The sequence below is a fragment of the Montipora capricornis genome, chromosome 13 (genome assembly GCF_036669925.1).
Source record: "Montipora capricornis isolate CH-2021 chromosome 13, ASM3666992v2, whole genome shotgun sequence".
Lineage (NCBI taxonomy): Eukaryota > Metazoa > Cnidaria > Anthozoa > Scleractinia > Acroporidae > Montipora > Montipora capricornis.
The window spans coordinates 25,589,561-25,607,060 of record NC_090895.1 but is presented as its reverse complement, the minus strand read 5'-3'; the positions used below and the strand labels follow the sequence as shown (position 1 = coordinate 25,607,060).

The window sequence follows — 17,500 nt, the reverse complement described above, 5'->3', positions numbered from 1 at the left end:
TGTTTGTTTCACATTTCATTGTTGGTCTTACCGATTCGACGTTCGAGTTCCACATTTCGACTTCTACATTCGAGTTTCATAATTCTACATTCGAGTTCACAATTCTACATTCGAATTGCACGTGCACAATTGCAATTCTACATTCTACATTCGAGTTCACAAGATATTGCGAGTTTCTCTTTGCGACATTTACTCTCGGAAGCGCTACTGCTTATTCATCATTCAACGTGCAAGTCTTATCATTTTATGCATGTTTTATGCATGTTTTGCATGAGTGATTTTTCCTCTTACTCGAACACCCCCTTCGATAGAAAAATCGCTGTACATACGGGTGGGCGGAAAATTCGTAACGCAGTGAATCAGATACTTACTGCCCTGGAAAAACTTGACAGATCCAATGAAGGTTGATGGGTTAGTTTTGGGATGTTTCTGGGAATTCCATTGGGCAAGATTTCCGCACAGGTCCCTACTTCATCATGCATACGCTCCTTTGTTTCAAGAAAACAATGAACTTGTAAGTGTGCTACACGGGGCATGAAGGAAAAGCAGAGATCACAAATCATAGCAACCCCGGATAAAGTCGTAAGTAGGGTTACAATTAGCATTATTAAAGGGATAGGGTTGTGTTTCAAGAGTAGTAAAACAGGGATCTCTGAACTCAATTGTAGGTGCTCGGCACTGCACGTGTATATAATTACTTATAATTGTTCTGTAAATAGTCAGCCAGAATTCAAAATAAATATCATTTTCAAGGTGTGAATTAGCAACTTGACACGTTAGCTCCGTGGTCAAAAACGGGGACAAGTAATCTAGAGGTTTACAGTACGTCGGAGTTCAAGGCAAGCTGCGAGTGACGTATCATTGTAATACCGGAAAAAGCCGCGAGCGGGATCGGTAAAAAAGACAGGACAGAGGGATAGATAGATGAAAGCTGGGACAAAAAGGAGCAACGGTGTGAGCAATGTGGACAAAGAAGAGAGAGAGAGGGAGGGAGAAAGGGAGAGGGAGAGAAAAAAAGAAATCCATTTTTATTCATCCTGTAAGTACAAATTAGCCATGAATATATTTGATTCCCTTGGGTGTATGTATTGTTCTTCAAAAGAGTATTGCATAATTAATTTATTCTACATACATACTGAAGTAGGGACCTGTACAGAAATGATTCCATTCCACTTTTCTATGGACAAAAGGTTAGATCAAAGGCGGTTAAGAGAAAACAAACAATGGAAGATTTTTGCGGCTGTCACAGTGATCGTTGACAGTAAACTCTCCACTAACGGACGTGAATTAAGCCATTATCAGTTCCTCGGTTGTTAACTAATTTGCATATGTTAGTTTATATTTGATATGCAAGTTGTTTTCATTTAGATGACAAGAATTTTTAGCCATTTTGTATTTCAAGTGTTCTTTCTTGCATCTCAGAAAATATTTATTTAGTCAGTCTAGTGTAAAATGAAGTTTATTTGGGAAGCCTCAATGATATTTCTTTGAGCTTATCTACTGTGCATTTAGGTGAATTTTTGTGCTCTTGATCAAAATTAATTTAATTTATGCAACAATTATTTTCAAACAAGAAGCTATTTCAACAAGGAGCTATTTAAAAAAGAAATAGTGTTTCATGTCATTTGTCAAATTCACTGACTACGTTTACATTACCAATTAGCATGGAAAGCGATAACTTTGGACTTTTCAACAGTCTATCGCTGATCAAAATCAAAATTTCCATTGCTTTTGTCTTCGTCACATTTATATCTTGCCATACTTCATGTTCACATGGTCATGAAGGGTAAGATTAATACACCTGTCAATGTTTAGCCCCAGGGGAGAAGGGCTGGGCATACCCAGGGGATTTGACTCAATCTCTTCTCCCGTGGCTGGGGAATAGTAGGAAATTTGACAAAATTCATGATCCCGAGGGTGGGGATGTTTGACAAGGTTGTGCAAGAGCTTGGAACCTAGCTTTAAGCCCGCTATCTTAAACATTACCCAGAAGACTTTGGGATTGAGGTTGAGTATCAGATTGCCCTCTATTTTGCCACCTTAGAGTACCGTAAACGCCCATGTATAAGTCGCACTTTTTTTCACAAAATTGCAGCCATAAATCAAGGGTGCGGCTTATTCATGGATACATCTGTGTTTGGAGTTTTAAAAAACCTAATTAATATTCATACAACTTCTGAAGATCTCAGTAACGAAACATAAAAGAAACTGAGAGCATGTTGCTGTTGTTCATTGACTTTTTAATGAGTGGTGGCTCCTAAAGGAGCCGTTTGTGTCTTCGAGTGTTTATTGGCGAATCTTGCTCTCCAAGAGTTCTTTCAAGCGATTAATTTTCGCTTTACTGGAACAAGTAAACCAACCTACAAGGAATCTCCATTCCTCTGCACAGCTGTTTGCAGTGACGTCTTCGGCCAGTCACTTCCACGCATATCTTTCCGCCACGTGCGATAAAATACCACAAAATTCGCGAGTACTCGCGAGGTAAATGGCCAACTGTCTCATTGTCCTTGACCACCTTCTCGGCAAATTTGTCGACTACATTATCAAGCCCCTGTTCTGCATGAATTTTTTCGGCTATTGCGGGTTTCCAAACATCTTTACAGACGTGGTCATGATACCCAGGCCCTGGCCCAGACTCCTCCCCACATTTAAAGCTTGGCTACTAAGCACTCCTTCGTATTTCCATTTTATGGTGAAACCTTGATTGTTTGTCCTTGTTGGTTTATAGCAATAGCACGTTACTGGAACTTTAAACTTTATTGTACTACATTTTTTTTCCAAAATGTGCGCTTCTAAATTCGGGGTGCAGCTTATCTACGGATGCGGCTTATACATGGACGTTTACGGTTGTTAAATTTTGTTGAGCTGGAACGTCATAAAAACCCTGGAAAAAAACTCTTCGATTTTTGGAGAAATGCCCTTGTTCAAGGCTTGGGTTGTTACAGTAGAAGACAGAAAAGAAAGGCTGTGGTAGCGAGTGGTTAGGCCTCATCAGTACTGTGTTGACTTCTGTGACAGTACCAATGACATTGCGTGGATTAGTGCCCCCTCTATATTGCAGAGGATTTCATGAAGTTGAGGTTGGGAAGTTTATTGTGTAGGGCAGGGCTTGAAATTGCGACTCACTGGTTGCCAATGCGACCAAAAATTGAGTGCTGGCGACTAGATTTTCAGAACTGGTCGCCAGCTGGCGAATCACGTTTTGTCTGATAACCCAGGATAAACAGTAGACAACTTTTGTATTTGAATCCTTATATGATGAAATCATTCGGAACTGGTAGCTAAAACACGACTCGCCTTTCTTTCCCCATTAAAATAATGTATAAATACTACAAGAAAATCTGTTTCTCACATTGTTTATTAATAGCACAAATGTACTTCGATCACCGCGTTTACTAGATGCCATATTGTTTCAGCGGCTTCATGGGGTCATGGGTGCACTTAAACATTGTATGCTTCTTGCCGGTTGCGTGAATTTTGTGCCTAGAATACGAAGATTCAGCAAGAGGGTTAATTGAAAATTTAATTCCATCGTCAGTTGTGAATGCTGAAAACGTAGATTTAGCCATATTACCGAAGTACCTCCTCGGAACTAGCTTGATATTGATAATATATTGATAATGAACCTGGACATCACATAATGAGTTTGAAATTTGCATGGAACCTTCAAAAAGCAACTTGTACCCTTAACGTAAAGTGGGTTATAGAACTTGTCCCCTCTGTTAGAAAGCGAACACCTGCAAAACTGACTGCACAAGGTGATTAATAAATGGAGATAAACATTGGTAGAAAAGTACGTTAAGAAACCAAGTTCCTCTGATTCTAGAGGCTACTGAAACCGTAACAAGCCGCTCCTTTTATTTTATCTCGGTCGGAGACTGGTACGAGCATTGTGGTTGTGTGAGGGCCTAGGCTGAGCAATTGTAGTATTTCGTTTAATCGGGATAAAGGTAAGTTGCTTGCCACGCAAGCAACTACGTTTTGAAGAGGTGAAAGGATAAAGGACCCATGTTTGCCTTGCTATGGAAAACACGGACTGTGCTTCGCTCCATTTCAAATAACTGTAAAAAAATTCATCACCAAACTAAAGACAAAGCTGAAAACAACAATTGCTTTAGAGATCTTTCTCGTGCTGGGTTTTTTTTTGTGCTATTTAATAATTATGACTTTCCTTGCATGCAAAGTTGGCGACCAAAATTTATGATCTGGCGACCAAATTTTCCCCATTAGTTGCCAGCTGGCACCAGAGCAAAAAAGTTAATTTCAAGCCCTGTAGGGATGTATGCATTGAAAATTATTTCAGGGGCTTTAAACATACATGATCACGTGTTTAACCCCAGGTAAGGGGTATTTGACACCAGCATTGTGGCCCATAGGCAAGGAATTTGACATGAAAATAGGCTGAAATGTCAAATTCCCTTGGGTATACCTAGCTCCCTCCCTTGGGGCTAAACAGTGACAGGTGCATAATCTGTGGAAATGCAGACTGTGGTACTGGTGGAACCTAGAGAAATGACTGTTGTTATTAAAACCACGTGATTGACATTAATGTTTGTTAAATATCGACTGTACCTGCTGACTAGCTGTGATCTGCATATTTGCACCATCTGATTTAAGTTAGCCGATTAACTGGTGGATTGTGTGACAAGTCAGCATAACAATGACCATCTGCTCAATTCCCTCCTTCGGCTGTCAGACGCTCAGAGTGCACGCTTGAACTTGTGGTGAAAATTAAAGAAGTTGTAAGGGAACTTGAAAATGATCAGCATGTCAGCCTCAAAGCAAGTGTCTCTCAATTCCCTTTTATTTTCATCAATCTTTCTGGTTTTAGTATTTTACTAGTAACCACATGTCTTCTCAGGGGGCTATTTACCTAAGACATCTATCATTGCATTATATTGATATTCGGTACCAAAACAATATTGTGTACTATTTGAGCTACATATTACGCAGAGATATCTTGAATCTTCTGGAAGACAAAACGCAGCTCAGTTGACAATTATACAGCACTATGTTACTGCACTACCACACGTACGCAATGCGTGCCTATTTTTTCCTCTGTGGAAAAGTTGATACTTTAAATATTCACTTCATTTGCTTCTTCTTGGGGATAAGTTTATGTGCAAGGCCTAGGCCAAGATCAGGGAAACCATCCCTCCACCAATGCGCCACGCACTAAATTCTCCATGTAACCACAAGCGATTGATCAAACCAGTGGTAGTTATGGCTGGCAATCATTTGTCCTGAAGTCAAACAGACGCCATAAAACTAAAGAAAGTACATGTATTACAAACATAAAAGGAAAATGAGATGATGACCAGCCAAAGCCAATCTCACCAGTAAATTAAAAAATAACCTTAAACAGACCCAAGTAATGACACGAAAAAGATTTGGAAAACTGGAAACATACAAGACTAACCTTGGCCACTGCCTTAAGAACTGCGGAAAGGTACTAAAACAGGCGCTAAACGAAAGCTATAAAACCAAAACAACTGACAGGCAGCAAAGAGCTTCACGTGACCTGCATGTCGCAAAAAAGATTAAAAAGTACTCAAACTAAGCGGGATCGTCTTTTGAGGTTGTAAAATGAGTTGGTAGATTCAAGGCGTAGCTAGGGGGGTCCTGGGGGTGCCTGTGACCTCCCTTTGTAAGCCTTTTTTTAAAGCAAACAACCCACAATATTCAGGTGGCAAAAACTCCACAATCTGGTGAATATCCTCTGTTTGACACAGAAAAATCCTGGCTACGCCCCTGAGATTGTGGCTGGTCATGCAATCCACCAGTTAATCAGCTAACTTGAATGAGATGGTGCAAAAAAGATCACAGCTCGAAATGGCACTTGGAATTCGATAATCGGTGGGTTCAGTATATTTTTAACAAACATTAATGTAAATCTCATTGTTTTTGTGTCATGTAGTTTTAATAAAAACAGTTATTTCTCAAGGTTCTGCAGGATTTGCGGTCTGCAGTTCTGTAAAGTACATTGTAGTCTTATCCGTTCATGAATTTGGCTTTGCATCTTGATGATGTTTAGGTTTTCAAATACAAACTCTAGTTTGATTGGCCACTATACTTCACTGTGTAAATCATTTATCCTGAAGTCAAAATAGATATGTTTCATCTCTGAGGAAATAAAACAAAACTAAGGGTGCGTTCGATTGACTGTATTCTGGAAAAGGAATAGATGGAATATGAGTTAGAAATCCTTCGTTTTTGTGAGATTCACATTAAAATTGTCAAATAGCTGGTAAAATGCTACTTTAATTAAACATATTTTTGTAATCCTTGCTGCTTCAAAACGCGCCAAACATACTGTTTTAATCATCACCCCACGTATTCTTATTCCCGAATAGGGTCAATCAAATGCGCCCTAAGTAGTGTTTCATTTCTGGACTGATCAGCTCTGTAGATGATGAGAAATATATGCCACATTCAAACTTGATCCCCTGGCCTGCTTCTTCCATCGTAGGAATTACCACGAGTACCTATTGGATTCCTAGGCCTTTTACTTTGTTATTTTTGGATTGGCCCAGCCAGCATTACCCATGAGAAAAATCCAGTTTCCACGCCTTCAATACCACCCAACTCAGTGCCCTCTGTTGTTGTGTAACATGTACCACCAGCATTCAGTTTACGCTCATGGAGCGGCTAGTTTTCAAATAAGAAGAAAGATCTTTTAGTGTACTTGCGCTTACTGGTTTGGTAAGAGACACATTCAAACGTTTTTTTATGTTGTTAGGTGGTCTTTCTGTGCTCATTAATATCAAGTCTAAACTGTGGGTCAGTGTTTTATTTTACCCCATAAACCTCCATGTTTGGATAATAACTACAAATAGTTGTGATGAAAATTATTTTTGTTGCATTCTTTGCTTGTGCAGTCTAGAAAGTAAATATTGGGCAAATGTTGTGCAAACATCACTTGTCCATTGCCCGTACACCACCAAGCACCCACCTCCTAAACTTTTGCCAAACTTACCATATACATGTAGTGGGATGAGCATTTGGCTGTAAAATAATTTATAATTGTAATCGCTGTTAATACTAAGTGTTAAATTTATATTGTAAACCATTTCAGTTGTCCGTTGATTGGAATTGAAGTCAGTGACAAGAGGAGTATCTGTAGAAACAATGAAGATTTTTGCCCAAAGCAAGGAAGCACTACACATTACTCTTTTAGGGAGTGGATGGAATTCATCGGCTGGGGGATTGTCAACATTTAACAGAGAGTTTGCAATTCAACTGTCCCAACTGCCTCATGTCAGAGTTTCTCTGTTGGTCCCAGAGGGTGCTTGTACAGATGAAGACAAAAGGGAAGCCCAAACGTTTGGGATCAGTATTCTTGATGCAAGGAAACAATTAGGTTTCAGTGAACCTCTTGACTGGTTGGGTTTCCCGCCTCAAGAACACAGAACAGATGTTGTTGTCGGCCATGGTGTGAAACTTGGCCGGCAGGTTAAGGTCATAAAACGTTCTCCACAATTCCAAAGCTGTAAATGGGTGCACATGGTGCATACTGCTCCAGAAGACCTTGGCAAATATAAGGGTTATGATAATCCTACTTCACGGGGTGAACAGAAGCACTGGGGTGAGGTTGATCTTTGCAAAGATGCTGACCTTGTTGTTCCAGTGGGACCAAAACTTAAACAGGCTTACTCGTCCTCTTTGCAGGGGTGTAAGAAGGATGAGGTTATTTTTGAAATAGTTCCGGGTCTATTTAATAGGGAATTTGGGGCTTTAGAGCAAAAGGCCAAAGTTGAGAGTGATGATTTCATTGTGTTGTTGTGCGGACGTGGAGATGATGAGGACTTTGAGCTGAAGGGATATGACATCGCTGCTAAGGCATTTGCTGATCAACGCCTGAAAGGAAAACGTTATCATCTTCTGTTTGTGGGTGCCCCTGATGGGAAGCAGGATGAGGTCAGGAGAAGACTTCTCAACTTTGGGATTACTGACGAGCAGCTGAAAGTGCGAAAATTTGTACAGAGCCGTGCAGGAATGAGGGACCTCTTTTGTGAGGTCAACCTTGTCATCATGCCTTCAAAATCAGAGGGATTTGGTCTTGTAGCCCTTGAAGCTCTATCAGCTGGTTTACCAATTCTTGTGGGAAGTAATTCAGGATTTGCAAGAGCGTTAGAAGAGGTTGACTTTGGAGACACATGCATAATTCACTCAAATGATCCTGCCAAATGGGCGAAAGAAATTGAAGGTGTCAGAGCAAAACATAAGAAGCGGCTTCGCGAGATGCCCTTCTTAAGAGAATCATATAAAGAAAGGTTCTGTTGGAAGGAACAATGTGAAAATCTCGTGGAGAAACTGCGGAAAATGGTTCATGGTATTGTAATTATTTTTGTGTTTTGTTTTTCTGTTCATTTATTAATAAGTTATTGTTTAGCACAATTAGGATAAATTCTGTTAACCCTATTTACTGTACTGTATAGTGCGCTTTTCTGGTCCTTTGGGATCAAGAGGGTAAAGAAAAGGTGCTGACAATAATAATTGTGACAATAATAACAGTACCGTAAATGTCTGTGTATAAGCCGCATCCGTAGATAAGCCACACCCCCGATTTGGAAGCACAGATTTTGGAAAAAAATAAAAACAATACAGTTTGAAGTTTCAGTAGAGTTGTATTGCTACAAACTATCAAGGTTTCGAAACACAGACATAGAAGTTGTGCATGGGTATCTTTCACATCTTTTAAACTTAAAATGCTCTTTCGATCCGATTTTTCAAGATTATCACTTCGAAACACGCCATAAAGTTGAAATTCCTTCGGCATTGAAAAGAAAACAAACAAGATAGTGCTTAGTAGCCAAGCTGGGGACTGGGTCGAGTAAAGATCTTTTAGATCTTATGACCACGCTTTGAAAATTTATCGGTTTTCTTAGCACAATAGTTGCAATGTAGTGCACATTCCAAAGCAGTCCTTGTTGATTCACTGATTACTGTAGACACAAAATCAACTAAGTAATCTGTAGCACAACAACTGACAACGACTACACACAAATTTATTGCACCATCACTTATTGCCGATGTGAAATCTCCAATTGCACCATGGTCTTAATCTGGAACTTTCTTCAGGATATGTATGAGTATGAAGGATACGATAATAACACTTTTAACAATTAACTTACAGCTTTCTTTCGTAAAAGTCACGATTAAAGTTAATTGTTTTTTTACACGATTAAAGTAGTCACACAAACAAAGTAGTCACACGAGTCACATAATTCAAGAATAAGGTTATCCACGGCTATCTTTAGTATGGTGGTTATTTCCGTTCCAATGAAAGTTGCAACGTCGACAAATTCCATGGATGACGTAATGGCCTTTTTTGTATTCAATACTCGCTTCAAATCAAGCACTTCAATAACAAAAAAAGGCAATATATTTTGTTTTAAATAAAGGGTGGAGTATTCATAAAATTCTAAGTACATTAAGGGCCCACAGACGGATTTTTCGTGCGTTGCTAATATAAGGAAGTGAAATGTTACTTCCGGTAACTGACGTTATCATACCATGAGCTGACAAGAAAACCCACTCACAAGCAAACGTCACCGCACAAACTGTTGTTTCCATCAAAGGTTTTTCCTCGCCCTTCCTCGCCCTCGTTCTCAGATCAACTGCGCATGCGTAAATGAACTGACTTCCGGTTTGAGAAAAAAGCTAAATTTCCGGTGGTTTTAAATTGATTAGCTAAGCATTGATTTTTTAAAATCATCTTTTTTGAAAAAGTTATGGGTATTTCATTATCGTTTATGTCTTTAAAAAGAACATTTTTCAAAAAAAAAAGAAAACCATGCTTGGCTGGATGCAAAAACAAATACAAATTATTAAACCATCGATTAAATACCCAAATTGCGTAGCATGGAGACAAATTTAGAGTTTAATTTAATGGTCACGTGACCATGGGTGTGGTATGATGACGTCATATTTAGGGTCATTGGCTTACAAAAGTTGGAAACTGACCAAAATAATGCCAAATTCTCTCAAATTACTTAACCATTACATCCATAGCAACGCACCCCACAAAATACGTCAGTGGGCCCTTCACGTTTTAACAGCTTTTGGCGAATAAACATCACAAGAAGATCGTTTGGATCTTATAACCGCACTTTGAAAATTTATCTGTTTCCTTAACACTAAAGTCGCAAAGTAGTGCAAATTCCAAAGTGGTCCTTGATGATTCATTGATTACTGTAGACACATAAAATCACCTGGTCAATCTGTAGCACAACAACTGGCAAGAACAACTACACACGATCGTACTGCACTACGACTTTTTATCGTTGTGAAATCTCAGATTGCACCATCAGTCGTAGCCATTATGAAATCTTCAATGATGTAATGGTCTTAATTAATCTGCAACTTTCTTCGGGGTAATTGTATGGGTATGAACAATACGATAATAACACTATTAACAACTTACAGCTTTCTTTCTTAAAAGTCACGATTAAATTTAATTGGTTTTTTACACAAGTAAAGGGCTAGCAAAGTAGTCACATGAGTCTCATAATTCAAGAATTACATTATCCACGGCTATCTTTAGTATGTTGGTTACAAAAATGTATTTCCCTACCAATGAAAGTTGCAGCGTCGACACATTCCATGGATGACGTAATGGTTTATGTATTCAATACTCGCTTCGAATCAAGCACTTCATTAACATAAAAAGGCAATATATTTCGTTCTAAATAAAGAGTGGAATATTCATAAAATTTTAAATTCATTAACGTTTTAACAGCGTTTGGCGAATAAACATCATAAGTTGGAAGTCCCACTGACTATATGGCCCAGTGGACCTGAAGAAAGTTCCGACGAAAAAAATAAACAACTTGCAGAGCAATTGACCGCGCTCGGCCCATGGCCATGCGGTTAAAAGGCATTATTGTTTGCATCATCTCAGTTCCAACATGGAGAAATTTACTTTTGACTCAGCTGTCCGGGAATACCACGTGTATAAAGATGTTTGGAAACCAGCAATAGGCAAAAAAACTTCATGCAGAGCAGGAGCCTGATAAAGCAGTCGACAAATTTGCCATGACAGTGAATTTTGGCTTCACTTTTGTGAAAAAAAGTGCGGCTTATACATGGACGTTTACGGTAATAGTTATTATTAATATTATACCACACAAGTGAATAAAGTGCTTTCTGCATGTTCTGATTGCCTACCTTTGGAGTGAGTAGCATGCACTATTCACCTCGGAGCAAATAGAGAAAAATAGAATGCTTCCAGTTTTGCTTTGGTTACCAGGGAGCAAATTTTATCAATAAACAAGACGACTGTTCACCTGATTATTCAAGTTGCATTGTGGTACATATACTAAAACAACAATATTATCATTCAACTTAATGTTGGTGAAAGTGGTGGATATTTATATCAAAAAGATCATTTGTCCTATACCATGTGCAGGAATTAATGTAACACTACTGATTGCAGATACAGTACTGTAAATGGGTTTGACAACTTTTGGTAATACAGTTTTTTCTTTACATTCTTACTACACTGATTGCCTGCAATGGTTTGGCTATATAGCATTCCAATTCCCCTTCAAAACACTATTATATTGCAATTCAATGCAATGTATTTGATGATCTCATGTCCTCCTTGGAAAAAAAAGTTGTACTCTTTATGCGCATAACTCTGAGATCCAGTCTGCACAGGGAACCGCACCACAGAAAAATGCATAGCGCAGTCGTAGGCATTATTTGCCATGAGGTAGATAAGGTGTGCTCCAACAGGCCACGATCGATACATCAATATTTACACATGGCCACAAGGATTTATGGTTAAATTTGAATATTCTGGCTGTCTAGAAAAGTCTGAATTTGAAATGCAGAATTTGGAATCTGGAATTTGGAATCCGGAATAATAACAAGAAAGATCAATAATATCCAGTAGTTTTATTTCTACCAAAAAAGTTGAATGTTGTATTACACACTATAAACTGCAAAATTGATTTTTATGGATGTTGTTGTGACCATAAAGTTTGTACCACTGGTGTCACTCCTCTTTTGAATGGCTCAAGTTATGAGAATTGCCTGATTTCAAGCCAAAGGGGACTAGGTACGAGTCTGTAAATTATGGGATTAGCAACTTTTGATCCACATACTTATAGTGAGAAAGAGCACGCCCATACTTACAAAATCTCCAAATTTGATGTTAATAGACCCAATATTAAGTGAGATACAGCCATTTATTATATAGATATTGATGAAATACCAGGATTTCTCCTATTACTAAAAAACCATATCTTCACCGCGTGCAGTGAACGTATCATTTTTATCTTTCACATGTGAGGATATAGCTGTCGTCATGGTAACGAACACGATTAGCCAATAAAACGCGAGCTTCCTCTTCATTGTACGATACTTTTGTGCTTTAATATAATTCGATCTTCTCTGCTATACATTAACATTTTTATTGCAAATTTTCATTATCATGATTTGTTTTTCATAACTTTCATATCTTGTTTCATGTTACACAACATGCGTGTTTTAGTGGTTGGTGAACAATTTTTCATCACTTCGAAAATGAATAAAACAAGTTGTTTTAAATCTAGACATTTCATCAATATCTATATCATAAACAGAACATTACATGGCCGCTTGGGGATACGAATTTTATCTTCGAGATACTTTCAGCACTCGAAGATAAAATTCGTATCCCTGCGCGGCCATGTAATATCCTCTATTTAATACATCAAATTTACAAAGAAATGTTTGGTCATCTGGACGCCATACTTTGTAAATTTTCACGTCTTCAAATGGCTGTATCTCGCTTAATATTGGGTCTATCTATTAACACCAAATTTGGGAAAGATTTTGCACGGTGCAACAACAAGAATCGCTCATCAAAACAATGTTGCACCGTGCAAAATCTTTGTCATTTACAGATGAATATTTCCAACAGGAATGCAGTAAATTGCGTTCAATATTCACTCGTCTTGGTTACCCACTCAGCCTCATCAACAGCATCATCAAAAACTTTGATCGTGTTTCACCTACAAGAGGCCAGGACAGTACCACAACAGACAAGATTGTGCGTATCAACATTCCCTTCAAAGACCAGAAATCCGCCAGTGCTGTTAGAAAGCAATTGAAAGAGCTAAACCATAAGATCAATAATGTCACTATTCAGCCGATATTTACTAGTCGTAAGCTTGAACAAGATCTTAAGCCGAAAGAGAAGAAACCTGACTTGGTAAACCAAAATTGCATTGTTTACATATTTAAATGTGATCTGTGTGATGCAGATTATGTTGGAATGACAACCCGACATCTTCACCAACGCATCGTTGAACATAAGCAGTCATCAATTGGAAACCACTTCAGGGAACATCATGGTAGTCTCCTGGGATTGAAAAGCAGCCAATTTCACGTGCTTAAGAAGTGCAGCAGCAAATTTAACTGTCTTGTTTTCGAAATGCTGTTCATCAGGAAACTTAAACCTTCTCTCAATGTACAAAGTGACTCCATTAATGCAAAACTTTTTACTTAATTTTTATTGTTTTCTATTGTATTTTATTCTTATTCTCATACATATTTTCTATTGTACATTAGTTCTTATTGTTTACTTATCTTATATATACTTGTTTAATTCTTATTCATTTGGACTTGAGAATGACGTTATGTGAACGTCGAAACGTCGTCAAACTTTTTTAAAATGTTTTTAAATCAAAATTTTTTATCGCTAAACTTTTTAATCAAATGCTACAAAAGAAATTCACCTTATTTATTGGAATAAAATGTTAAGGTAAACAACTATGAACCTCACCTTGCAAATCGTGCCGCATTGGAGATCAAAAAGAAACACCTGAAAGGTGAACACTAGGTTGTGTGGCAAGAGTTCGATGGGAAAGGAGAAGAGAAAGGGAGAACGACAGGTGAACTTGGAGGGCGCATGGAAGAAGGGGAGGATGCTATTGTCCTTTCGATTTTTTTACACTCAGATTCTAATCGTAAAAATTGTGATCAGCGAGCTAGAATAAAATTTGTGTCAATCACCAACAACCTATTTTGGTTGAATTCAATGTCACTCTGTGTTCGAGCTCTCCCGTAAACAATCTCAAACTTGCTGTAAACGTTGTCTTTTTGATCTGATTCGAAGCGTTTGGATAGAAGTTAAAGATTATCGCAACAGTTTTCAATTGTCCTTACACACACATGGCAAACTCTAAAGAATTCCAAATTCCAGCCACATTTTTTAGTCATTTAGTGCCCATACAACATCAAACGATTAATCTTTTTCAGGGATGGTCTGAACAAATTCACACAAGATTTTGTTGAGACATATTCCACCAGTAAACTACTTTCACAAATGTGACACACGTTGTTGAAAGATTGCTCCTTCTTCAGGTGACGGTGTTTTGGTTTCGCACAACTCTCCACCATGAGAGTTTTTGGAAATAATGGTGCGGTCAACAACATTTCTGCATGGTGCAATTTTCCTCCGAAAGGTTTTGATTGGATGTTATTTGACAGTTAGAGATTTTGCAGATGCCTTACGTGTGCATATTAATTAGGGGTTATTTCTCGCGTGCACACCTTGTTCTCCCACCATTCTCCCTTTCCCTTCTCCTTCCCCTTCGAACACAAGTTAGTGCTCACTTTTCCCGTGTTTCTTCTTGATCTCCAATGCGGCAAGTTCTGGAAGGTGTTGTTCGTAGTTGTTTACCTTAACATTTTATTCCAGTAAATATGGTGAATTTCTTTTGTCTTTTACTTTTATTTTGTGGACTTCCTTCATCCATGGCTTCAGTAACAACTTTGCTCCCACGCCACCAAGGGACAAGGAGTCTCAATCTCAATCATTCTTGTAACTTGAGCCGTTCAAAAGAGGAGTGATGCCAGTGGTACGAACCTTAGTCACAACAATATCCGTAAAAATCAAAGTTGAAAGTGTGTAATGTAACATTCAACATTTTAAGCTGAATTTAAACAACTGGATATCATCAACTTTTCTTGTTCTTACTGCGGTTTCGGATTCTGTATTCTGGCTTTTCCAGACGCCCAATATTCTATTGTTTAGAAATCTCCCTTGAGACTTGTGAGGCAAACAAAACAGAACTGAGCTGTGAAATTTGACTATGAAGCCTTGTAGCTATTCCTGAATATTGATATATCAAACTAGGTGTATTTGTCCATGAGCTGGCTCACATGAGCCTGTGATTCTAAAAGACAGCCAATCAGAAGTTGCCATTAATTTATTCAAAACTCAGTTGTGAACCGAGGACAAAAGATTGTGCATGGCCACGGTCAAAATAACATGAAGCACGATGTCACTGTTCTCGCTTTTGAATTTTCCAGAGGTTCATAACCAGTCCGTCTATATGGACTATGCAAAATCATTTTAGCTTCGGTGCCAGAGTGGAAAAACCCTCTTACAATCGACAGATATTGAATTATATATTGTGGAATGCGCAATGCTGCAAAGTGTCAACTTACATGTAGCAAAAATCTCTTAGACCTTTCCTAATTTTGACTATATTATTTGCGTATTGCTTTTCGGGAACTTCAGCTGTTTAACATTATCGCTAAAAGTAGTTAAGAGTCAATGCATTTCAAGTCATACAAATGTAGATCTTTTCACCATTTTATAACAAAATACTGCATCAAAAGGCTGCATCAAGCTATATTAGTGAAGTAGTCATGAACGTAAGCACTCCCATTTTTTCGTTAAATGTTTTTTCTTGATTGTAACCTTGTAACACACAGCAAAACGTGTTTGGGAGCGAGGATTATTGCCAATGAAGAAAGCATACCTGGCTGCTTAAGTGGTCAGGCAAGGTTACATATAGGACGCTTTCCCCTTGTTATGACGTCACCTACTTGGGCGCTGTTAAAATAAAGCTTCTGGAAAAGGTCTTAAAAATGTCAATATCTAACTTGGATATTGTTATTCATTAGAAAATCGCCCCACATGGAAACCTGAACTAACTGATGCTGCAGCTACAATCGAATCCAAGAACTTTGAAAAAGGTACTTTAATGATAATTATGTCCAGGCACTGTCTTAACTTACTGAAAATCAAACAACAGAAGCTAAGGATTACTATGGCAGTAGTATTAAAGTTAATCTTGATCTGGATCACTTACTGGAAATGAGCATTCTTACCCTGCAAGCAGTTGGTTTCTCCTACACATCCTGAGATAGAAACCACCATCAAGCATGTGCGAAGTATGTCACAACCCACGTTATGTATTTGACATCATTTTGCCTTATTTTGCGGGAAATCACTACACAGCAGGCGCACCCAAACGCAGCAGTTACGTAGCTGAATGCACGCACAAGCGCCAAAACAAGTTTACTAACTCGTTTTACTGGTTCAAATTTAATTTATTCGTCCTTGGCACTGGACAGCGGCTCACTCAAAGAAACTAACGGTTGCTTGTAGTGGTTTCTCTCTCAGGAAGCATGGGAGAAAGCAACTGCTTGCAGGGTAGAGCATTCTCAGTATGCACAGTGACAATGGCTTAATGCTTTGGTGCGCAGTAAAGAACAATAGACACACCTTGGGCGTAAATGAGGGGCAGGGAATGTACTTGCAAGGCGTGGATAATACCCACCACTGGTATGCACCACCAGATTAGGGGCCTCGGCACCTAGCCGAGGGGGTGCCTCATGCCTGTATGGTAAGGCGGGTATAGTTGCTAGCATAATGTCCTGGGGCCAAGCTCACCCAGTCCAGCAAAGTAACAATATACCCCTTCCCTAACGGGACTTTAGCACAGGGCTGAAGGGGCGCTGCAGGCAGCAATTCCTTGCCCAAAATGCCGAGACTGATGAGGAGTGCCCTGTGCAAAGCCCATAGACCTTTTTCATAATGGCGGCCAAATAAATTATTCTTTTGTTTTAATGCTAATAAGCCTAACTAACCTTGCGACGACGATCAAATTTCAAAAGAATATTGGTTTTAAAACGAGGGCAGTAGGTCTAATCAACATAAATACAAAAGAATGTAAAGTTGGTCGCCATTTATGAAAGTGGTCTATGACCCCATATCCACGGAGTTGCAATGGCAAAAGCAAACATTGCCTTCCCCAAGAGGGAAACAAGAGAACCAATAAGTGGAGATAGGGATCAAAATTGTGACATGAGCATAAAGAACCCAAATCAATGGGCGTTCATGGAGACTGGAGGCGATAAAGACCCTTGCACAGAACATTTCTGTCAAAGTACTCAAAATACAATGGTACAGCATGAACTTGCATGTTTTTGTTTTAAGGAAGAAGGGTGGCATTGAGCTTAGGATAGTGTTTTCAGCCATGTGACTTATGGTATGTTGATAAAAGGAATGGAAAACGATTGTATCAAAGAAACATGTAAGAAATTGGGAGGGGGTGGGGGTGGGGGGAGGCACAAGACATGCAGCCAAGCTTTAAGGGGATGCCAATGCGATTGCTGTGGCCATAAATGAAAACATTTAGACTCTCCTGCTTTGCGACCCCACGAAGAGCACTGTATATATGTTCAGGCGCTATCGGGCTCTCACGCTTTGAGA

The 17,500-nt window shown here is 38.8% G+C and overlaps 1 protein-coding gene across 8 annotated transcripts in view; it reads left to right on the top strand.

Moving 5' to 3' along the window:
* Positions 1-17,500, top strand: part of LOC138030238 (uncharacterized) — a 36,683-nt gene that overhangs the window by 346 nt on the left and 18,837 nt on the right. For 3 of the 8 annotated variants that reach the window (XM_068878137.1, XM_068878130.1, XM_068878138.1), the window contains exons 1-3: positions 2,694-3,080; positions 7,076-8,332; positions 15,907-15,978. In XM_068878137.1, coding sequence (XP_068734238.1) covers positions 7,129-8,332; positions 15,907-15,978 — 1,276 coding nt within the window. In that variant the 5' untranslated portion in view covers positions 2,694-3,080; positions 7,076-7,128. Of the gene's footprint in view, positions 1-2,693; positions 3,081-5,732; positions 5,857-6,469; positions 6,703-7,075; positions 8,333-15,906; positions 15,979-17,500 lie in introns of those variants that run through there. The other 5 variants (XM_068878134.1, XM_068878132.1, XM_068878133.1 and 2 more) reach the window with 5 other exon arrangements.